This window comes from Podarcis gaigeae, assembly GCF_964106915.1.
Source record: "Podarcis gaigeae genome assembly, chromosome: 4".
Lineage (NCBI taxonomy): Eukaryota > Metazoa > Chordata > Lepidosauria > Squamata > Lacertidae > Podarcis > Podarcis gaigeae.
Window position 1 is genome coordinate 56,255,438 of NC_139677.1, and position 25,316 is coordinate 56,280,753.

The window sequence follows — 25,316 nt, forward strand, 5'->3', positions numbered from 1 at the left end:
ACAAACGCTTTGGGTTACATACTCTTTGGGTTACAAACTCTTTGGGTTACAGCTCTTTGATTCCCCAGTACTGTGGTACCTCAGGTTACAGACGCTTAAGGTTACAGACTCCGCTAACCCGGAAGTAGTACCTTGGGTTAAGAACTTTGCCCCAGGATGAGAACAGAAATCGTGCGCTGGTGGCACGGAGGCAGGGGGTGGCCTCATTAGCAAAAGCATTCCTCAGGTTAAGAATGGTTTCGGGTTAAGAATGGACTTCCGGAACAAATTATATTTGTAACCCGAGTTACCACTGTATTATGTATTTGAGAATGTGCTCTTAACTAAGCACACTTGGCTATCCAACCACTGATGTGATCAGCAAAGGGATACTAGTGGGACAAGCCAATTGTTATTGCTGGCTGTAGGTTAAAGCTAATAGTGCCTTCATTTCAGCACTTAAACCTATTAGCAGCCAAGCCAAAGAGAGAGAGGAGAAAGACAGACCTGCAAAATTCTGCCCTCATCTTTCCAAACCTCAGGTGCCTTGAGTGCCCCCAAATGGAACAGATATTTCTAAATATCCATTCTTTAGCAATCAATTTGCTAAACTCTGCCAGCCAAAAAAATAGAATGTTTTCTTCAAATACAATCCATGTAGTTTTGTAAGATGGTTGAAAAAAATCTTTTTTTTAAAGGAAGAGAATGATTTAGGCATTAAGGCTGAACTATATGAATCTTTTGCACATTCGCATTCCACATATTCCTGCATTGCACCAAAAACTGTAATTTGATATTGTATCTGAACTGGACAAATTGTGGTTGCCACTAATTCTATTTTGTCCCCAAACTGGAATTAGATATTACAGTTGGAAAACTTTAGTAGTAACATTAGTTTGCCAGCTCTTCACTGTGTTTGAAGTTTGCTGCAGAAATGTAGTGAGTGCAGCAGAGGAAAGGCTCATGATTATATCTTCTTACCTACCAGCTCTATCCAACATGTATACGACATGGCAAATGACACCATCAGTACGATAAATAAGCAGCACTCCTATTTCAGCAAGTGTGTAGCAATCTACATACATAATTGTATGATGGGGCAGGGCAGATCTTGTTACACCAGTTTTTTTTTCTTTTGTAGTAACTGAAGAGCTCTTGCACAACCAAGCAAATTTATAGGTGATGCAGTGAGAGATGGGTGATGCAGCTGGGTAGGGGAGGAAGAAACTTTAATTATAATCCTACCAATTGCTCCCATTCTCTGGCTATTGTGACACAGTAACTTTTCCACTCATTTGTTTGCCTGGGGCACCAACATTTGCGACATTTTAATAATTGCAAGGGAAGAAACTGAAAATGTAATAAATAAATAAATAAATAAATAAATAAGATTATTATTAATAATAATAATAATAATTTATTGGATTTATATACTGCTATATACCCAGAGGTCTCAGGGTGGTTTACAGAACGAAATCAAAATATAAAACCACAATATCTATAATCAAAATAAAAACAGCAACCCAATAACTCCCCTCCCCCCAAAACCTCACATTTTTAAAGGGCATAGGATGTCAATCAAATCAACCAAAGGCCTGGTTATAAAGGAACATTTTTGCCTGGCGCCTAAAGGTGTATAATGAAGATGCCAGGTGAACTTCCCTGGGGAGAGCATTCCACAGATGGGGAGCCACAGCAGAGAAGGCCTGTTGTTGTGTTGCCACCCTCTGGGCCTCTCGAGGAGAAGGCACATGAAGAAGGGCCTCAGAAGATGATCTCAGGGTTCGGGTAGGTTCATATGGAAAGAGGCAGTCCTTGAGGTATTGCAGTCCTGAGCCATTTCAGGCTTTATAGGTCAAAACCAGCACTTTAAACTGGGTCCGAAAACTAATCGGTAGCCAGTGCAGACGAACCAAGATATGCTCAAACCGTAATATGCTCAAACCGTCTTGCTCCAGTGAGCAACCTGGCTGCTGAATTCCACACTAGTTGAAGTTTCCAAACCATCTTCAGAGGCAGCCATATGTATAACACATTGCAGTAATCTAACATTGAGGTTACCAGAGCATAGACAACAGTAGTTAGGCTATCCCTGTCCAGATAGCTGGGCCACCAGCCAAAGCTGATGGAAGGCACACCAGGACACAGAGGCCACCTGAGCCTTGAGCAACAGCAGAATATCCAGGAGTACCCCCAAGCTATGAATCTGCTCCTTCAGAGGAAGTGTAACCCCATCAAGAGCAGGCGATCTCTCACCCATCCTGCCTAGTTACAGATAGGTAGCCGTGTTGGTCTGCCATAGTCAAAACAAAAAAAATTCCTTCCACTGGCACCTTAAAGACCAACTAAGTCAGTTCTTGGTATGAGCTTTCGTGTGCGTGCACACTTCTTCAGATACACATCTGAAGTATCTGAAGAAGTGTGCATGCACACGAAAGCTCATACCAAGAACTGACTTAGTTGGTCTTTAAGGTGCTACTGGAAGGAATTTTTTTTGTTCCATCCTGTCTAGGTAACCACCCACTAACACTGCCTCATTTGGATTGAGTTTCAGTTTGTTGGTTCTCATTACCAAGGAAAGTCAGTGGTCCAGCACTTCTGCTGCCTAACCTGCAGATGTAAAGGAGATTTAGAGCTGAGTGTCATCAGCATACAGCTGACAGCATACTCCAAATCTCCGGATAACCCCACCCAGTTGTTTCATGTAGATGTTAAACAATGTGGGGGATAGGATTGAGCCCTCCAGAACCCCACATTGAAGGTTCCACAGGGCTGAAAAGCATTCCCCAGGCAACACCTTCTGGGAACGACCATTCAAGTAGGACTGGAACCACCGTAAAGAGGTGCCACCCAACCCTAGTTCGGACAGTCACTCTAGAAAGATACTATGGTCGATGGTATCAAAAGCCACTGTACAGCCAGCCAAGTGCTGTCCTGTGTTTACCATAAAACAGTGCTGTGCAGATTTGGAATGAGGAGAAAATGAACTTTTGGGGTCCAGAGTTCACAAAAAGAAAGGAATTGGTCCCTGTGCTTTGCCTCCCATTGCAGGGGAAATACAAACCTGGATATTCAGTGGTGCTTTTTCTAGGCTACTGGACTTACGGGAAGAGCCTGAATTGGTGGAGGAGAGGAGGTGCTGGCCCAGGGCCTGCAAAAACAGTGCACTGCCTGAGATGGGCAGCTCCAACCCTTCCTCCTGTTGTGACCCCCATGGAGACTTCTGGCAGCGCTGGTCAGAGGGGAAGGAGCATTAAGAGGAGAGTGTGAAATTGGATCCTTGGGGAGGGGCCCAGTGGTCTGGGAAGTGGATAGTAGGGAGGGGCCCAGTAGGTTGTTAGGAAAGAAACCTACCTCTGTATCTTTGGATTCTGCTACTGAATTATGTAGTTTAGGAAATGGGTGAGGTTCTGCTTCCTTCTGCAGAAGAAAAAGCTAGGCAGAATAAGCAACTAAGCCATATTGAGGTTTAGCATTGCAGGGAAAGTATACGACAGACACTGTGGGGAAATTGGAGACTGGCAGTAATATGGATGGTTTATATTCCACTGGGCTACTATTATCAAGTTCTTTTAGTAAATATGCATACAGTCTTGTTGAAGATACACTGTAGCTTAATACTTTGGGGCTGGTTTTGAGTTCAACAGAACTGCAGGCCACATATCACAGACTTTTCTGTGTTTTGGGATCACTGCAGTTTGTGAACTTGGGCAAGGAGTTCCTTGTGTCTTCCCTGGTTGACTGGATCTCTGGACTCTCTGATGGAAGAGGCCTACTCTTATCTTTTTTCTTTGCTAACAGATTTCTCTTCTTTCCTCCCTTCACAAAAAGCTTATCAGTAGATTTGGTCTTTATCTTTTTAACATAGTGCAGTTCTCGCATGCTAAGGCATATCTTTTGGAAATGTTTTGGTTGTTTTATCCCACCGATAGTGATTTTTATAAGGGTTGCAATGATGTGATTTTTGCTATGATTCTTGTGTTATACTGTTTTATTATCGTGTGGCCTCCTCTGGGACCTTCTGGTGAAGGGTAGGTAATGAATGCACTTAATAAAAAATAATTTTGAAGCCTGGAGGATTTTTGCATGTAACATTATAAGTATGAGGTATTTTACTTCCTTCGGTGATATACCAGCTTAAAAAAAATTAACTCAGCTGTAGCTTTCGAAATTCCTCCATTTTATATGATGGATGATAACATACATTTATGGCCTTGTTTGCAGAGAACAAGAAGGGGTTTATGTGCTGCAGTGTTGGAATTGTTTCTCTAGTTGAGAAGAAGATAGCTAAGAGTCTATCAAACAAGGGCGAAAGTGTTGGAATAATGTCACTGTATTGGCCTGAATATAAGCCTCACCCCCCCCCCCCGCAGATTCTGACCGTGGCTTAAATTTGCGACCTTACAAAAATGTGCTTTTACAATGTCGCCACTGAAACAGACATACGGTAAAGTAGAATAGGTGTGAGTGCTTGTGGAAATTTAAGAGAATGTCTTATATTTGGATATTGTCTTTTTTTCTCCCCCCCCCCCCCTGAATTTTAAAGGTGCGGCTTATATTCAGGCCAATACAGTATTTGCCATTTTTTAATCTACTGGTACCCAGTACCTGAAAACAGACAGGACACACACCAGTATTATGTCTAGTGGAAGAGAACCTCCATTTCTTTCTAGCAGTGAAGTGACAGAGCATTGCTCTGCAGGGACGACTCTCAATATGGATTCCCATTTGATTAAGTGCTTCCCGTATTCTCATCACACTGCAGAAGCTCCCTCCTGTGCTACAAAGATAGCGTGATAAGGGTACCTTTGGGGTACTTGTGGGTTGAAGGCGAGGCTTTTCCTGAAGCAATCACCTAATCATGCCTCCATGTAACAAACTCAGTACAGATCCATTCAACCTAACCAGCTCTCCCTGGATTTGTAAGAACAATAATTTAGAGGGGGGAAGAAGAGTGCCTGTACCTGTTCTCCTCTTTATATTACCTAGGCATTGCAATCTATACTCGATTTGTGAAAGGAAAGGGTTAAACCCTCTTTCACTCCTTTTAATTGTTGCTTCTAGAGAAACAGCTTGAGAAAAAGCTGGAGATTACCCTCCGGGCAACCTAAGCAAGAGAAGCTGTTATGCAATGAGCATATGGATCCTGTGGAGTTTCACTCAGGTGCAGGTGGAGGTGATGTATTTTTTGTAGAGTGGAGGTGATTTATTTTTGAACTTCACTTCCAGGAAAGTTGTAAAATACCTGGTAACATTTCATATTTTGGAAGGCTTTGCACACAAAATAGCTCTTAAAAGTTAAAGTACTATCCTCCCTGGATCAGCTTTGGCCTTTGTTTCCAGCAAAGAGAGTTTCTGTTTTCATAGCAATATATAGCACACATCCTGCCAGTCCTAAATCTTTTTTTCTTCTTCATGGTCTAATGGAGTGGCTGAGAGTGTGTGTTATGAGCCAAGAAGTTTAAATTCAAATCTCACCACATGCATTAAACTTACTAGATGGCCTTAGCAAGTGAATATTCTCTTAGGCTCAGCGCCCTACTCTCCTCCAAACACCCAGTTTCCGCAATATGTGCAATTAATAATGCATAGGAAGGGGGATAGTAAAAAATTGTCTTATGGGCCTCTTTTAAGAACTGCTGAGAGGTAGGTGAGGTATTTTGAACACTTGAAGCTCTATAAATGCTTATTGGTGGTTTTTTTTTTTTAAAAGTGTTGCATGCTTAAAAGGCTGACTCATCCTGTGCTTTTTTGACCTTTCTTGTCTGCCTTCCAGAGTATCAGCTCTCCTTCCTCTGTAGTACATTCAGTTCTGTAGAATTCGCAGAGCTGTAAAGGAAATGCAGATAATCTGTAATAGGTGGCCTATCACGTACTCATCAGTTTTTAACTTGAGCTGTCCTAGAATATCACCATCTTTGTGCGCAAGAGCGGGAAGGTATCAGCAGTTTTGTAGAAGTACCAAATGAAACAAAAAACACCCTTTTATCCTCAATTTACCTCCATTAATTCAATACCTCAATACCTACCACCATTACTCCATACTGATAGCATACAGCCATTTCTGATGTATCCTTCATGTGCTTCTGATTCATTCAAGTCACCTTGTGTCAGAGCCATTCAGTATCTACTTGTTTCCTCCCCATGTGAGTTTTCAGATGGGATGCTCACAAGCTAGGAATAGTAGGCTTCATGCTTCCCATACCTGGAATGGGAATTTGTGGCCCTTCAGATGTTGTTGGACTCCACCTTCTGTCATCTTTGTACTTTGGCCATGCTGGCTGAGGCTGATGGGAGTTGGGAGGCCAATAACACCTGGAGAACCACGGGCTCCCTATCCTTAGTCTACACCATAAAAAGAGGATGTCTCTACAGGGCTCTCCTTTGCTACACCTTATCCACGAGTTCCAGAATCACTTTGAGGGGATTTCCAGATTAGGCTTACTGCTTCTGAAAAGCTGACTGCAGCAACTTTGCAGTCCATGTGCATTTCAGTAATGTAGTATGTGAAGCAGAACTAAATTTACTTAGAATTTCAGCCAAAGGTTTTGGGCTAGTAGTCACTATGGAACCATGAGAATTCAAACCACCTGAGGTGTATTTTTCTGATGTGTGAATGAGCGAGCATTTTGCAAATCTGAACATGGAGCCAAGTGTCATATATGCCCAAAATGATGACTTAATCAAAGCCCACCTGTTTAATGCCTGACTCACTCGCTCACTGTGAAACTGATTAGTTGTGAAATATTTTTGTCAAGGGATAATTTTATGTGACTTTCAGATGATCTGCTTTTAACTGAAAGCGAGAAATGTGTTAATCACAACATTTTAAAGTGCCTGTAGGAAATGTCATTGGTTTCTTTGTGTTTATGTAAAATATAAACAGTTTAATACGTTACAGAGTGGCATAAGATATAACTTTTTAGAGCGTTGAGCTCAATTTGGAAGCAGCCTCATTGTGTTCAATCCAAAAATACTGTTTTGTCTCCAGAATTGACTTCTGGGACATAAAACTTTTTGCAAGCTTATTGCAGAACCAGCCTGTGCTGTGATCCTCAGATGAAAGATGGCGTATAAATAAATAAATGGTTTCCATTTATTTCCTGGGCAGAAGGCCTTCAAGCTTCTGCTAATTTACTCCATAGTTTAGGAACTTCTCCTTAAGCTTCTAATTGCCCCAAATATGTAACCATGTATTACTAAGGAACAGTATTCAGCGAGTCCCCACACCCGACACAATTAGTGACTTCTGAAGTTGTTATGTGGTGTTGTTCCTCATTGTTTCATGTATCTTTTAAAGTTTATTTCAAAATAAAATTCCACATTTAAAAGAGAGGTTATCCCATTTACTGCAGCAAATAATCACCATCATCTTACATTATATACCCATTTTATTGTCCGGTATGAGCACAATGTGGTATTATTTATTGGTGCCTTCATGTGGTCCTGTCCTAGATAATATTGTAGGATGCTCTGCACTTTTTGGATTGTGTGGCTGGTGGCTGGAAGCAGTATTGCAGGGCTGTAATTCTCAAGTCCTGGAGAGATTGGGAATAATTTTGAACTATCAAATCCATTCTATTCATATGTAACAGTTTAAAATTTCTCTTAATAGCTCTGGTTAATATTCTGCTTCAGTAGCTCTTATTTAAAATGCACTTAGATATTATTGAGCTGTACTAAATGTAGTTCAATAAAACAATTACAGTGGTACCTCTGGTTGAGAACTTGATTCATTCCGAAGGTCTGTTCTTAACCTGAAACTGTTCTTAACCTGAAGCACCACTTTAGCTAATGGGGCCTCCCACTGCCGCCGCACTGCTGCCGCACGATTTCTGTTCTCTTCCTGAAGTAAAGTTCTTAACTTGAGGTACTACTTTCAGGTTAGCGGAGTCTGTAACCTGAAGCGTTTGTAACCCGAAGCTTTTGTAACCCGAGGTACCACTGTATTATTAAAGTAGACATCTAAAAAAAAAAAATAGAGACAACAAACAAAAATATGGATATTTCAGTAACCTTTACTTAGAAACGGTGTTTAAAATACCAAGTAACCATTTCATAACGATGAGATTAGAAATTAATTACATATAAGGATGACCCACTTTTTCTAATAACCAAGCACAAGAAGCATTTAATCCTCCTCAGAGAGACTCTTATTTTTATCCTTTTTGACAGCTTGGTCTAGATTAACCACAGGGGCTGTGTCAGTCTAATACTGACATTTGCACAGTAGTAAAATGAGGCTTGCTATGTATTGGTAGCCAGTCATTTCAAAAGCAACCTCTTGGAATCTCTCTTCCCACCCACTCTATTTAACTCCCATGCTCCTTTGCTGTGGCTAAATTATATAGATAGATAGGCAGGTATATAGCCCATGTTCCAGTGGGTCTCTCTAAAATCTCCTCTCTAAGTGTGTTCCAGTGAACTAGGAAATTATTTTATGATGTTGGGAATTGCCACAGTTCAGTGAATGATAAAGAACAGAACAAAGCCCTCAAGTCTTCAGATTGCTGAATATAGGCTGAATCCCGGAAATAGAGAAATTAGGATGATGCAAGACTTTGCATTTTGGACCTGGTATCTAAAGATTTTCAGGAAGTCACACAAGACCAGACTGCTTCCTTGTGTACCTCTTTGCAGTGGTGCAATGGACTGGGTGGACTTAATGGGAAAGTGGAGAAGCTCAGTTGTGGGTCCGCCTCATTCTTCTGAGTGGGACTCACGGGTTCTGTCCCAGCGGCCTGGCCGATGACACCACTCCATCTTTTCTGTGAGAAAGGGTTATGTCCTGTACTTTTCATGTCACACTATAGCATATGTATAAGCATAAGTTTGATTTTTGTGGGTGGGCAGAAGTGAAAAGCATATTCCAATATATTTGAATTATTATTCATAAGCCAGTATGCTGAGCAGACTCTCCCATCAGCCAGCGACCATTCACAATTTTCCAGCATTCAGAAAGCTCTTTGCTCCAAGTGGTGTGATTGTTCAGTCCTATTTCAAAGGGAGCTCTGCCTAGGGAGCAGCTGTACCACTTAACTCAGAGCACCCAATCAGATTTGTAAGACATTCTCCTTGATCCGCTAGCTGGGATGCTTGTTTTCTCTCCACATTTCCTATCCCTTGGAAGTGCTCTATGAACTACTTTGCATATATTTTAAGAATATGTAATTCGACATTTTGAAACTACCCTCTAGCCAGAAAGAGATGGAAATTTGACAGCTTTTAACATGCATCTACTTTGGGGAATAATAGTAAAGTGATAATCTGAAGAGATATCAAGAATGAATTGTCGTATTTCAATACATCTATATTTAGCACTTCCCCTCTGAATTTTCAGGGGCAATCATCGTTCCATTGGAGGTTGTTTTTCTCCTCTCACTTTTTTGGGGTGGGGGTGGGGAATCTTTTGTTCATTTAAAAAAGAACATCATATTCTGCAGCTATTGAACATTGATAAGATGCAGAAAATATTTTGAAATGGCAACCAAAATGCTTTATTTTATCTGTTTGGTATTCCAGACCTTTGCATATGATAGAAAAAAGTCCCATGCAGTCGAATGGTGACTATTTCTAAGCAATGTTTAGGTACTTTATGCCTCAGTTCTGATATACCATAGGCACACAAATTAGGTTGTTCCGATTTAACATAGCAATTAGAAACTGGGGGATATCATTCAGTATTGGGCTTGGATCCAAAGAAACATTATCAGGACTCAGCCCATGCAACAGAGTCTTCCTACCCCCTCCTTTTTATTGCACCCCCTGTACCTGCCAAAGATATGCCTGAGGGTCAGGGGATCATGCCATTTTAAGCAACAGCAAAACCTATTATCAGCAAAGTCCAGCTTAAAAAAAGTTGGCTTTTTGCATTTGCATTCTCAGTGAGTATATATTATCTTTTCAATTAAAAAATATTTAATTTATTAAAATAGATTTAAAAACTTAAACACATGTTTCAGTCTCTCACACTGACCATAATTAAAGGTTAGAAATGCTGCATTGTTTCCAATAAATATATTTAATCACTTTCTATATAAAACTTACATGTATGTAATTTTATTTTTTAACATATGTTTTTAAACTGCTGATTTAATTAATATTTTGAGGTGAAAAATAGGTCAAATCGGTTCTTTATAAACTTTTACCGAGGATTAAATGTACATTTTCTGCTCCGTGTAACTGCTTAGAGGTTTTTGCAGTTAAGCAGTATATAAATTATGTTAAATAAATAACTAACAATTAAGTTTTAAAAGAGTAATCAACGGGTCAGTCAGATAAATTAAATAGACATTTTTTACATGGGGCAATGAATAACTTCATTGATTTTGATGTGGAGCTTCTTTTATATTTAGGCAAAAGAATGGTACTAGAATTATCCAAAAAGTAAGCAATAACTATATTGAGACATCATTTCTCCACATTGTTTGCTTTTCTTTACTGTGTTAATACAGGATGTGAATGCAGGCGAAGGGAGTGAATTTGCAGACAGTGGGATTGAGGGGGCAACGACTGACACGGACCTCCTTTCCAGACGTTCCAATGCCACAAACTCCAGCTACTCTCCAACGACCAGCCGGGCCTTTGCTGGCAGCGACAGCGGCAGCTCTTCTACTGGAGATGGGGCTCGTCAGGGAGTCTATGAGAACTTCCGGAGGGAGTTGGAGATGAGTAGCACCAATGATAACTTGGATGAAGCTGGATCTGCCCTGAGCGATGAACAGAGCAGTGGGACTTTGAGTTCCCCAGGACAGTCGGACATACTTCTTACAGCAGGCCAGGGGACGGTACGAAAAGCAGGAGCGCTTGCAGTGAAGAACTTTCTCGTACACAAAAAGAACAAGAAGGTGGAGTTAGCCGCACGGAGGAAATGGAAGCAGTACTGGGTTTCTTTAAAAGGTACTGTGAATACACCCTTATTTACTTAAGAGATCAGAGAGTACAACAACTATTTGGTGGCAGTGAAGATCTTGTATTACTTAAGCAGCTTACTTATTGGGTGGGTCACAATATTCTGAAAGTGCAGTATAAGATGAAATGTATTAAAATAACTGCAAAAGGCTTGTTGCACAACTAGGCATTCCTTTTTTATGTAACACAATTTTTTAAAACAAGTCCAGTTTCTCATCCCAGTTTTAGGCAGGAAGCTCAGGAAGTGGTCTTAGTCTGCCTCTTATGGAAACATGTACAAAAGAGTAGATCTGGGGCTAAAATGTTACCTGGAGTTCCCTGGAGTAAAGAGAAGATACAGATATGACATGCAAAAAACCAAGACCCAAAATATGCCTGTCACACATGCCAATGCTCCTTCTTGTGAAGAGCTATTTGTACAGGGGACAGTACAGGTGGACAGACAGTAAAAGATAATGGGAACTGGCAAAATATAACATGAAGCTTCTCTAAGCATGTCTTTATTTCCACTAGCTATTTATTTTCCCTGCTTTTGCTATAAGCATAATTTCAAACCCACCAGAATTCTTCATCCACTTTGATCTGCGCATGAAAGTGAATGTTAGAAACCAATCTGTGACGGCAGTCCTTTAAAGCCAATGCTTTGGCTCTTCATCTGTGGCCATTTGGCTCTTCATATAGGGCCAGTGTGTCTGGCAAGTGTAGCCTAGGTGAGATGGTTCTGAATCTGCTCATATGAAATGTAGGTATTCTTCTTGCGGTTTTGCCTCTGCTTCTCCGCTTAAGATGGAGCATGTATTTGAAAATGTTAGGGCTTGGAAATAGGAGTGTGAGAACCACAGTTCTGAAAAGTCTTATCTACTCCCTTAAACAGGCTGAGAAAACTGAGGACAAGCTGTTACCTAAATAGGTTTCCTTGATCTGTTTGGGACGATTCCTTCCAAATTAAAATACATTTTCTAATTCTATCTATTTAAGAATTGAGACCAAAGTAAAACAAAAAACGAATTCTGAGCAAAGCAGATCAAAAGGGGGAAGTCACATTGCAACCAAGTTCTGTTTTATATTGTTCAGAAAGGTCACAAAAGACAGGAAGGTTACTTGCTGAGCCCAAGGAATAAAAGGTGGGCCTTGTGATTTCACTATTATTCCTTTTGGTAATGAGCATTGCCTGGAGCAGCAGTTTGCCGGAGCTGAATGCATGTAACATTGCAACTGAGGTCAGGGAAATAGATCAGAGACTTACCATGGCTGACTGAGCAAAGGAAGAGGCCATAATCATCCCAGTCCAGGCAGCGTGATGGGAGAGTGGGATGGTGTGGTGAAAATAAACAAAGAGCCATCTGGAAGGAAAGAAGGAACATAAAAGAGGTGTTACTTTAAAGTGTGACTTACACTGATTGTTTGTTTCTTGGATTACCAAGGCTTAATAACGGTCTAATAATGTTTGTATTTAGGCTTTGAAGTTAACATCTGCTGTGTCTTGCTGAAAAGTACTTTTTGCTGAAAATATTGTATCTGCCAGTCTTGGGTTAACATGGTAACCGCAGATTACTTGACAGCAGAAAATCGATGTAGAATTTTAAAACCAAACAAAATGAGAATTTTCTGTTAGGAAACCAGAGTGATGTTTATTATATTTACATGATAAAGCATGAATGCTTTCAGTGCAATCCTATACATATCTATTCAAAACAAATTCCATTGAGTGCAGCGTTTCAGGAGGTTTTTAATGCTTGATGTTTTTATTATGTTTTTAAACATGCTGTAAACTGCCCAGAGAGGCTGGGGAAACCCAACCAGATGGGCAGGGTATAAATCATCATCATCATCATCATCATTCTCAGTGGTACAGATTAGTAGGTGCAGGATTGCAACCTCAATTCTATCCTTCCAAGTTTTACAATTCTACCTTAACTCCAAGTAACTATTAGTTTCTGTGTTGATAACAACACATTGATCACCAGCTAAAATATTCTAATAGAATGGAAACCTTATGGGTTGTTTTCTGCTGCCTTTTAATAAAATGAGCTCAGATTTATCTTTTCAGAAATTTCCTCAAAGTTCATTTCTCAAAGTTTGGACTTCATCAGTTAGTAGCATCCCCTCCACCCAAATAAAATATATTTACTTTTACACAATCTAATTGTGTAAAACATGTACAATTGATGCTAGAAATGTTTTTCAGACCAGACCATAGTTTTTAAGCATCAATGTATTTGCATGCTAACTCCCCCCTTTTCATAGATTGATGCATAAAAACCAATATGTTAAATTGTGCCTGTGGGTAAAGGCTGGCATGAATTTGGGTTCATATGTAAAAGTGCAACTCAATGTATCTTTTCCTGCATGTGAAAAAGTGGGTTGTAGTCCAGAAAATCCAAAGTAAATTTGTTAGCCTTTAAGGACTCCTTAAAATTTATTTACATGCTGACTGTTTATTCACCTCCATAAAACATTGAAACTGGCATCAGTTTTATTTTAGCTTTTTAAATCATTAAAGCCAATCAGTTTCAGGTCTGTTTCTCCTTAACAACTGGTTTTACTTTCACTTAATATTGGCCTGTTACTTTCACAAATTTATTTGCAATTTGACCTGCCTTTAACCCCCATAGCCCCCTGGGAGGAGCTGAGTTTATAATGCCAGTCCACCCACAGAAGAATTAACCTGCATCAACCATTATATAGATTGATTGAGGCTATACTCATATTGCCAAAGGCATTGTAGGGGCAATATAAATTCGACCATAGGAAATTTTGAAACCATGCTAGGACAAAAGGAAAGTTCCTTTCCTTATTTCCATCTCCTTACAACGGTTGTGGGGGAGGAAGGGAAAGGAGAATGTTAGCCGCTTTGAGACTCCTTAAAGGGAGTGAAAGGCGGGATATCAAATCCAAACTCTTCCTCTTCTTCTTCTTCTTCTTCTTCTTCTTCTTCTTCTTCTTCTTCATACATTACAGCAGTAGCATGTTTGCTTTTGTGTCGTGGAGCTGCTTGTAGATCAAGACCAGAAATGTCACGTTGAAAATAAAACCTTTGGTTCCTCGAGTCTCCGAATTGCTTTTGAGTCACACAAAAGTACTTTGAAGGTTGAAGGGTTGCACATGAACCAGTCTAGACCTCAGGAAGTACTGGCAGGGGTGTGTTTGAGGATAATATATGTTGTAGCTTTATTATTGTCTAGGCTAGTTACTTTTGTTAGAGATCCGTAGTCTCCTGGCCAGAGAGATTTTTTAAATTCTTTTATTTTAAATTTCAAACCAGTGCTAGGGAAAAAATGCATACCTGAAGAACATATCAGGTTTAAAGGACCACAACCTTTTAGCAATTAGCTGACACAAATATATTCAGCATTTATAAAACATATATAAATGTATATAAAACATATTACTTTCTGGAGCATGCTGTGCAAATGAGTACTGTGATTAAGGAATTTCAACTATCTGAGCTCTCTTGAGAAAGAGACATGTAGAGAAACCCATGATATGTGTGAAAAACAGTCACAAAGGGTCACAGATTATAAATTGCCTATGCAATGTTGTATCACACTAAAGCATTCTTTTTCTGGAATCATCATCATTTTCCCTGTTTCTGTTGTTCAGGCTGAGAGTGCTGTTTGCTAATTGGGCCAACACACAAGATGGGTTGTAACAAGAGTCTCAAGGTTTGCATAAATACAAAAAAAGCAAGGGGGAACCTTTAGAGAGAGCGCAGCAGCCACAGCATACTGATTAACTCTTGGAGATTGGGATAGGAACCCAGGTGAAATGGAATGAGGTATTATGAAGGAAGGCGTGAATGGTTGAAAGCAGCACTCCACACTGTTGCAGGTTCTATATGTGTTAAGATTTTTGATTTTTTGAAATATTGACATTGTATAGCTTGTAAACATGAAACTCAATGCTAAGCTTGATACAGGGTTGCAGTGTTATCTTGTTCAGGTGTGCAGTTTCCTAATACTTTGCTGTTTTTCTTAAGGATGCACATTATTCTTCTACGAAAGTGATGGCAGATCTGGAATAGACCACAACAGCATCCCAAAACATGCTGTCTGGGTGGAAAACAGCATAGTGCAAGCAGTGCCTGAGCACCCAAAGAAAGACTATGTTTTCTGCCTCAGCAATTCCCTTGGTGATGCTTTTCTGTTTCAGGTTTGTTCTGTCCTTGGTTCATTACATAATTGTTTTCTTTCTTTGCACTTCCTTCAGGCAAAGACCCAAATGGTGTCCCAGCAGCTGAAAGATGGCACCTTCACACCTGATTATTTAGCGGCCTAATTATTTTATCAGCGGGTAGTCTTTGCTTTTGTGGCACGTTCCAATACACTTCAGTGTCAAGATGCAACCAAATGGCTTTGTGACTTTCTTCAGCTTAGAGTTGATAAAGATCTGCTTCCAGTTTCTTAGGGGGGCCAGACTGTGTTATGTAGAGCAGTCACTATGTTGTGACATATTTGGGGCACCGTCTTCTGCCACAAGGAAATAATATCTAGGATCTAAAGGGAGATGTGTAAAACATGCAGTCAATATATTTAGGGTTGAGAAGATCTGGGGAAAATATACTTCACAGACCAATAATTCTTTATGTTGCAGATCAGGGTATAGAACACTGTGCTTCTCAGTACAAACTAGGAACATAGGAAGCAGCCTTATACAGAGCCAGACCGCTGGTACATCTATACTTTCTCCACCATTGTTCTTTATTGACACTTAGATACTGGATATTGGCAAACAAGTCCTAATCTCTAAAGGCACAGGGGCTACAAAGCCTCAGAGTTATGCTTTTGCCTTCTGTCTATCTTTTAAAAATTAATCTGTCTGCCTTATGTTTGTTTTCCTATATGCAGTGAATGAGAGTACCATAATGTACATTAAAGGGGGGGGGGCGTTCTTCCTTCATGCATGAAGTGCATTTTCCAAATTGGAGTGGCTCACTTGGTTGGGCTGGGGAGTTGTACAAGAACATATGGAAACAGCATTAGTGTAATAGACCATGAAGACCCTCCCCAATTGTATCTACATACTTAGACTGCTGCAAAATTGTACAGATGCATTTTGTTTAGGAAACCTCGATTCTCAGAAAACAAATGTGGAAGGGGCAGAAAGGTCGCATGGAGTGCATGGCTTTTATGGCAACATAGAGCCTTATTTATTGCAAGTTCCATGCTGAGACATCAGCTTAGGTTTTCCAGTAACCTCGCATGGGAAAGAGCACAAAATGAACTTCTTCTTTTTTTGGAAAAAGAATGAATTAGTGGGTTCTTTTCTTTTGAATTGTAAAGCTATTTGTTTGCAGTGTGTTGGAGCCCTTCTGAATCTAAAGGATTTTGAGGCTGAAACACGAGATGGATGAGAGGGGAGGAAGAACAATTGGACATAATTATGGAAATAATTGGCAAGTTACTGTAGCCTACAAGCTTGATGTGTTGTGCAGAGAACTGCTAAAGCATGTACTTCATTTGAGTTAGCAATAATGTAGCCTAGCCCACATAATTCATGTACATTTAGAGTAACATGCAAACAGAATAAATAAGTTTCTTTACCGGGAATTGCTGCTTAGAATTTTCTGTGTACAAGTTCTTGACGGTTTTTTATCTCATTTACCACTCTACATTCAGTAGAAACTGCTGATGTAACTGAATTCAAAACGATGACGACAACTGCAACAACATTAATAATGGTCTTTCAGTCCTGCCAAAGGATATTTTTCATTGTAATCCTGTTCTTGCATTTTTGCATCCAAACATGCCACACGCCTGCTACTAATTTCCTCCTCAGCCAGGCAGCTGTGATGAGGCCTACACAGAGCCATTAAATTTGAAAGTCCCTTGGTGTTGCCAGATGCTTACCGCATCTTAAAATTGCATGCTCGTATTTCAGGTGTATGCAGTTTCTTTGTAGGCTTTCACCTTTTCTTTGGAAGGAGAGTGGCCTTCTTATTTCCAGACTTGCTGTGTAAGTCTGGTCTCCTACACCTCCCCCCTCCCCAATGCAACTTAACATAATAATAATAATAATAATAATAATAATAATAATAATAATAATAATAATGTCCCCTTTATGTGACCACCCAGTCAAAACATTGCTGTAACCGAAGGCTGATTTTTTTGAGGTGGAAATCCATTAAAATATTAACTTTACTCCAAGGTTTCTGTACATTTTGAATCAGGATTGTTCTGTCTGATTTCCACAGCTAAAAGAGCTGTTGTTACTATCCAGCTTGGTAGCATTGCTTGGTGAGCAAGAGTATTTTGCCTTGTGGCTCAAAATCTAGTTGCTTTCTCTTTGATGTGGGCTGTTCATTACTAGTTTCCCTCTTCAGCGGTAAAGCATTGGTAGTCTCACAGAGGTATTGTGGGGCTATAAGAATTAATGATTATAAGCTTTCTCAGCAACAAAGCACTATAGTTTTCATTACACTTACGATATCAGTGGGCACCATGTTCATTAATTATTTTATGAATTGTAGCGGACTAGCTGTGTAATTATTACGCTATAAAATATACAGGCATGCTTTCTGGTTACCTCAATGTCTAAATCATTGTGCTCAAGGATGAGCCGAATATTATTGTAGCATTTGTGATGGGATAAAAATGTAATTCCTGAGCCATTGCTAGGGAACCTTCTGCAGCTATAAATCACTGGTGAAGATTTTATTTCTAATGCCGATTTCAAAAGGGCAAATTAAGAGTAGAATGCCTCTTCATCACATGTCTCATAAGTGAGATGCATAGAAGTGGAATCATTTCAAACCCAGCATGTTTTAACCAACATGATTCTGCTTCTCTGTTTTTTAGACTTCTAGTCAAACGGAACTGGAAAACTGGATTACAGCAGTTCATTCTGCTTGTGCGACTGCAGTGGCCCGACAGCACCACAAAGAAGACACTGTCAAGCTGTTGAAAACAGAGATTAAAAAACTGGAGCAGAAGATTGATATGGACGAGAAGATGAAGAAAATGGGGGAAATGCATTTCCTCAGTTTGTCTTCTGTCAGAGACTCCAAGAAGAAGAAGACAATTCTTGATCAGGTAACCTTACTTGCATGCATTAAATATATGGCTATAAAATAAAATTCAGGTGTCCACAAGTGTCTGCTACAGTTATTGTCCTACTTTAAATAAAATTGTTTTTATTAAATATTTTGAATTTTATAAATCCTAAAAACAACATAACACCAGAATAAACAACACGGTAGTACAGAGCGCCTGCGATGATCTTAAGTAGCTGGTGTAAAACTGAGGAGCCATTGGACTTTCTGCTTTCTTTTTCAACTGTGTTGCATGCATGGGCATTGCTAATGGTGCTTCAGAAGCTTCATATATTTCTTCCCCCGTGGAGCATTGCATCTGGTCATCTTCTGTACCTTATACTTCCAATTTGAATTTGGCAACGTTCAGCTGTCTTGACCAAAAGAAAATTTACTCTGATGGCAAATATCTGTCGTACTATTGCAGTGGCCATTTGTCGCTGTAAGCAAGGGAACATAGGAACCTGCATTTACTGAGTCAAACCCATGGTTGGTCTTCTTCTTCTTTGGCAATTGCTCGTAGCTGAGTAAGATTGTCTTTCATGAACATGGTCTTAACAGTGAGTCCATAAGTGACTGTGGAGGCCAATGGATCCACATGTCCTTCCGCAGTGGAGACATAGGTTTTCAGGCAGGAGTTGATCACTGTGAGGGTTTGCCAAGCGTGCCTTCCTCTTAGCACGTTTCTCCCTTTCGTCCTGAGTTCAAGCGTCTTCAAAGCCCATGGCACCTTTGGTATAGGCTGTTCTCCAATTGGAGCACTTGCAGGCCAGTGTTTCCCAGTTGTCTGTGTTTATTCTGCATTTTTTTAGATTTGCCTTAAGAGAGAGTCTTTAAACCTCTTGTGTTGACCACCAGCATTACGCTTTCCATTTTTAAGTTCTGAATAGAGTAGTTGCTTTGGAAGACGATAATCAGGCATCCGCACAACATGACCAGTCCAACAGAGTTGATGTGGGGTTTTTTTTTATTGCACATAATTCCTTTATTTTACTGAGATTAGGGCAAATGCAGCCATTGTACAGTGAAGTGAGCTCCAGTGTAAACCTGCCCTAAATCAGGCAGGGATACCACATAGACTATGGGGCAGAAAAGCAACACATGATGATACAACGAAGTTCGTGTTGAAGAATCATTGCTTTTGACACTGGTGATCTTTGCTTCTTCCAGTACACTGGCATTAGCTCTTCCCAAGTGATGTCTACATAGACTGGCAGCAGCTCTCCAGGTTTCAGACAGGGAGATCTCCCCACCCTACCTGGGGATGCCAGCAATTGAAACTGGTACCTTCTGCATGCACTGCAGATGTTCTGCCGCTGAGCTATATCCTTGTCTAAAAGCAGATTAAACAAATTCTTGGAGGATATCAATGACTACTAATCACAATGGCCATGTATCTCCTCCTGCTTCAGAGGCCCTATGTCTCTGAAACTTAGTTGCTAAGGAACACAAGTGGAAAAGTGCTATTGCATTCATGTCCTGCTTGTGGGCTTCTCATGGTGTGATACCTACTAGGGAGCAGGCCCCATTGAGTTCACCAAGCCTTACTTCTGAGTAAGTGTACTTAGGATTGCAGTGTTAATCATGGAAAGGAACATATGGAGCCCCCTTTGCTGAGCTGCAGCAGCTCTTTAACCAGGCCTCTAAATGTAACTAGAATGTTAACCAAAGAAAAACTATGCAGTATTATGGAGATTTCTATCCTTTTCAAAGTGTTCCCTACTAGCAATCTGCACGGCACAGGCTGATGGTGGCATTCTGCTCTGCATCTGACAGATGTTAATGTATTCCCCAGTGTGCTTTATTCATTTTCTTTAGTACAATGACAAACTTCATTGCTTTTTAAGCTGCTGCTGCTGCTGACAGCCTAGGGATTTATTTTTTTATTTTTTTGCTGTAGTTCTGGTGTCTTCATACCTCTATTGTGTTTCATGAAAACACTCTCTCGGTGAGAGGAGAATCCAGCTGCAATAAAGAGGAAATAAAAACCAGAATTTTAATGTTATTAGCATCGTATCCAAGTAATAGTTGTATTCGGATGTCTCCCCCTTTGAAAATAAAGTTATTTACTTTCCTCCAACTTAGATCTAAATCCCCCTTATAAATATAATAAATTTGGACAGTGAGAGACAATTTTATAAAATCTGGTATCTATACTTGTATGTTATTGTATGGTATCATATGGACTTTAATGTTTACTTACCTCTGTGATCTTCTTCTTCTAGATCTTTGTTTGGGAACAAAACCTGGAACAGTTCCAAATGGATCTTTTTCGGTATCGTTGCTACTTAGCTAGCCTCCAGGGCGGGGAACTGCCAAATCCAAAAACGTTGCTCGCATTTGCAAGTCGCCCAACTAAAGATGCAATGGGCCGTCTTGGAATCTTTTCAGTGTCTTCTTTTCATGCACTGGTGAGTTTAAACTGATGCCAGAGGTTATTGTTGCTAAAATAGAAATCACTTGGTGCTTTTGTAAGAAGGTTAAACTGAGTGCTGTTGCTGTGCAGCCTCTGTACATCTTGGTGATATAAGTCTGTTCTTGGTCTCTGCTGTCAGCAAAAACCTGGGTACTATCTCTTTCGGCTCCAAATATTTTTAGCATTTTGGGGGTGAAAAATTTGAATCAGTCTTAACATCTCAAAGAGATAAAATTAATAATAATAATAATAATAATAATAATAATAATAATATGTTTCATATATTCTGGATGCTAGAATCCTTTTTATTGCCATTCATTATTGTAAAGGCTATCATTCTCATTCATTGTTAATGGTGAGAACATGAGAAGAGCCTGCTGGATCAGACCAATAGCCCACCTATTCCTTTCCTCCCAGTGGCCAACCAGATGCCTGTGGGAAATCTGCAAGCAGGATTGGAGCATAGGAGCATTTTCCCCGCCTGTGGTTTCCAGCAATGGCTATTCAGAAGCATTACTTCTCCAACTCTGGAGGCAGAGCATAGCTGTCATGGCCTTCAATAGCCCTCTCCTCCTCCATGAACTTGTCTAACCCTCTTTTAAGGCCATCTAGGTTGGTAGCCATCCCTGCCTCCTGTGGAAGCGAGTTCCATATTTTATCTCTGTACTGGATGAAGAAGTACTTTCTTTTATCCGTCCTGAATATTACAGTGTTCAGCTTCATTGGATGTCCATGAATGGAGGTGGGGGGCTTTTAGCTATCCACTTTCTCCATGCTATGCGTAATTGTAGTTGTTAAGAGCGGTGGACTCGTAATCTGGTGAACTGGGTTCGCTTCCCTGCTCCTCCACATGCAGCTGCTGGGTGACCTTGGGCTAGTCACACTTCTCTGAAGTCTCTCAGCTCCACTCACCTCACAGAATGTTTTTTGTGGGGGAGGAAGGAAAAGGAGAATGTTAGCCACTTTGAGACTCCTTCGGGTAGTGATAAAGTGGGATATCAAATCCAAACTCCTCCTAAAAGTCCCAAATGCTGCAACCTTTCTTCATAGGGGAGTCGCTCAGCCACCATCAATTCATATCCCATGAGCGTATACAGATATATTATAGAAGTAACTATCACTGCGTCAATTATCGCATAAGCAATTGTTGGAAAACCAGTTTGGTAACTATTTTAGTTGAAAAGTGGCAATAATAATCTATGGTAACTTTTACATTATTTCTGCTAGTGTTGTGATCTGATTGTGTAAATCTTTTGGATAACAAGTTAATAGTTTTAATAATACTTTATACAGAAAAGGATAACTGACTGGTCTCAGCTCATCATGCTGAAGGAGGATAATGCATAACAAAGTGAGAAGTTATCCAGTAATGTTTGTAGTTAGCTACTTTAGAGCTGTGGCATCCTCACCACCAAACCTATTTCAGGCTGTGTAAGAGAGTGACCTATCCCTGAGCCCACCCTCACCACAGCTGCAGCCAGAACAGAGTGGAAGGGGCAGCCAAAATGTGTCTGAAAGGCAATTTGAATACATTCTGTTTTGCTTCTCAGAGGGGAGAAGCAGATGGAGAATGTTGGGCACCAGAGATAGTCTTTCTAAGCCACCTAAGCAAGAAAGGCAGCTGAGAGCCCCAGAAAGCTAGAGAGTAGGCAGGAATGGAGACTGAGAGAAAGACCAAAAGGATAAAGTGCTGGGGGAGGCAAAAGTGGAAGTAACCTAGGAGTGAAGTAACTCCTTTTCTCTGCCCCCCCCCTTTAAAGAGGTTGTGCTTTGTTGTTGTTGTTTTGTCTCAGTTTGCCCTCTAGGGGTTACTGACAGAAGTGCTGTTAACTCATAAACTCTTATAACTAAAGGATGCCTTCGTATTAAATTGCTCTTACGCATGTTACATAGCTCTTGCCCTGGGCTCTCTCCGTAATACAGCATAGCCATACTGGTTTCAGTTCCCAACTGCGCTCCTATAATAAGTCATCCTTGTCATACCTTTCGCTGCTCGCTCTGTCACAAAATGACCACATAGGCGACCTGACTCGAGAGTTGGTGATTCCACTTGGACTAACCAGTTGGGAGAAAAATTCCAGGTGTATAAAATGTTGTCTTCTGCCCAAGTGATGGTACCTTAATTTGCTTTCAGAATAAAATATAACTTGGAATTTCTTCTAGCAGTAGTCCTTGATGAGAAAACAATGGCCCATTGTTGTTGAGATTAGCAATTGATATTTATATAGTATTATCCAAACAAAAAAAAAAAATTCCTTCCAGTAGCACCTTAAAGACCAACTAAGTTAGTTCTTTTTTTGGATTAGGATTTTTTTGTTTTGTTTTGACTATGGCAGACCAACACGGCTACCTATCTGTATATAGTATTATATAATTCGTAGGATGGTAACAGAATTGCCACCTATGAAATGTATCTAGTGTATGGATGCTGATTGTAAAACACAGTTAATGTTCAGCAGTTTGCCTTATGAATCACTGTGTTAGCATCTGGCTCTAAAAGTCAAACCAAAAATGGGTTTAAACTGATGGATTTCTAAAAAGAAGTATGATGGGCGGTATTCAATTAAGTTAGACTCGGCGCAGACCCATTTAAATTAATGAACATACTAAGTTAGGTATATTGATTTCAGTGGGTCTCCTCTGAGTAAAACCTAGTTGACTACCACCCTATGTCTGCCCCAGTCCTCAGCACATACAAGGTAATTTTTGATTCAACATAATTTATACAAACCTCTTTAAAAATCTCGGCACACCTTAACATCTATGGGTCCTCATTAAAATTATGAGGTCTGGCACTCTAGCTTTGCTCTGATTGTGGTGTCTTTTATTGAATGGCTTTTAATGCACCCGGCAGGTGGCCGCTCGCACAGGCGAATCTGGTGTCAGGAGAAGAACACAGGTGATGTCGAGATCAGCAAGCAAACGGAGAAGCCGTTTCTCTTCCCTTTGGGGTTTGGACACCACTTCAAAGAAAAAGCAAGGGAGACCAAGCATTAATCAGGTAGCCTACCTCTTGAGAGAAAAAATTGCAAACTTCTTGGTTGGATCCTGAGCTCCAGCCTGTTTTGGAGGATCTGGTATAATTTTTCCACAATCTCTGAACTTTGCATTTCCACAAATACAGGAATGAAGTGTGGCAGATCTTGGTAAGCATCTTCCTTTGGTTTCCCACACAGGGTGTTTGGGGTGGTGATGAGGTCGGCACTAGTTGGAGTTACCGCTTCGTAAATTATTGGAAGTAGAATTTCACCACAGCTTATGAGCTGTTTCTTAAGCGCACTTTTCTGGCCTTGCACTTCTCCGCTTTGATCTGATTCCCCACACATCCCTGAATGGGTCTCAGTAGGTCGTGGTTTAGATGGGGCAACCACCCTTGTTGGATTAGACCAGACAGCCATTTGCATTTGGCTGTTTTCCTAGCCAGGAAGGAATTTTATCCAGTTTTAATTTGAGATGATAATTTCCTCCCTTGAAACACTTATTCATTTGTCCCAGTAACATGAGATCTTTCCAAATTTAGAAAGCATTTGCATCATCCTATTGTAATTTAAAATAGCACGTTCTGTGCCTCTGCAGGTGTTTGGTGAAGGAGCTGATTCTGTAAAGAAATCTTTAGAAGGAATATTTGATGACACTGTTCAAGAAAGCAAGGTAAAAAAAAAAAAGAAGAACATTTTATTAATTTACACAAAGGAGTCCAATTAGCTCGTGAATCTGTTTTTAGAATGAAGCCCACTCCTTTAGGACAAAGTAAAAGTATTGAAGGGAAGAGTGAGTCTTGCAGCAGCTCAGCTCTGCCAGATGTCAGCCTGTTTGAAACATGGCCAAGCGATGAGGTAGAGGGAGCTTGGCACTGGTCAGCTCTAAAGTGTGCTGCAGAGAAGGGAACTCTTAAACCTTCAATGGTATTTCTGCGAGTGAGGCCAGTAGGTTCCATGGTCAATGGCCACTGGAGGTGGGTAGTATTCTGATACTGTTGTTTGCCAGTGCTACCATTGATTAAACCTTTGTCTATGAAGAATATTTCTTGTATCAGAAGACCCCTATTAGAGCAATTATTTTTAATAGCTACCTGTTAATCAGGATTAAATTTAATTCTGCCCCTAAACCTATGTTCACACCTGTCTCTATAAATATGAGGCAGAATTATTATTTTTCTTATCGGGACATGTAAGAATGTAGTAATTGTCCTTGTGGATCAGAGCAAAGTACTTGTCTAGTTCAGCAGTCTGCCTCCAGCAGTAGTCAGGCACATGCTGCCAGGAATTTTCCACACAGGTTTCTGATAATCCCTCCTTAACAACCCCCTCGCCTCAGTTTTTATTCAGTTTTCCAGGATTTGTGCTTGTTTATTTTGTTCATATGACAACTCAGGTTTTTCAAAGTTGTCCTTGATTGCTCTTCATCATGCTAGCATCTTTTTTGTACTTTTCTGTGCCTTCTTTACTTTTATTTGGACTTCTATTATATTGTCTTTTAAAACAAAGGTAAGGAGCCGGTGGCCCTCCAGATGTTGTTGGACTATAACTCTCATCCCTAATCATTGGCCCTGCCGGCTGGGGCCTATGGGAGTTGGAGTCCAGCAACATCTGGAGGATCACAGGTTTCCCACTCTAAAAAACAAATACAAAACAAATACGCAGCCTCCCAGCTTCCAGAAGGGATTTTCAGAGAGTTCCATTTGGTTTCTGAAATTAAAGTTCTTTTTTTAGGGGTTCAAGAAAAAACTGAGGAGGAATTACAGGGCTGTGTTTACTGTGTTCAAAGCTGTGTAGAGCTGAAGTAGCCATTGGGGGAAAATGGCTTTAGCTGAATATACCGGGATAATACTTTCCTCTTATATGGATCCCACATTATGGTCACTAAGATTATAATTGTAATTGCTTATTTGCCTGGAGAACCAGGCATGCAGCAGTTCCTTTTAGGGGCAAGTCTAGCTCTTCCTGATATTCCTTGATGCCTTGCCACAGCTGTTCTCCA

At 40.3% G+C, this 25,316-nt stretch overlaps 1 protein-coding gene across 12 annotated transcripts in view; it reads left to right on the plus strand.

The window, feature by feature from the left end:
• TIAM1 (TIAM Rac1 associated GEF 1) overlaps positions 1-25,316 on the plus strand; it is a 189,933-nt gene that overhangs the window by 118,682 nt on the left and 45,935 nt on the right. For all 12 annotated transcript variants that reach the window (XM_083735895.1, XM_083735897.1, XM_083735904.1 and 9 more), the window contains 6 exons: positions 10,434-10,878; positions 14,870-15,042; positions 17,688-17,921; positions 20,146-20,331; positions 23,191-23,337; positions 23,913-23,987. In XM_083735895.1, coding sequence (XP_083592021.1) covers positions 10,434-10,878; positions 14,870-15,042; positions 17,688-17,921; positions 20,146-20,331; positions 23,191-23,337; positions 23,913-23,987 — 1,260 coding nt within the window. The remainder of the gene's footprint in view (positions 1-10,433; positions 10,879-14,869; positions 15,043-17,687; positions 17,922-20,145; positions 20,332-23,190; positions 23,338-23,912; positions 23,988-25,316) is intronic.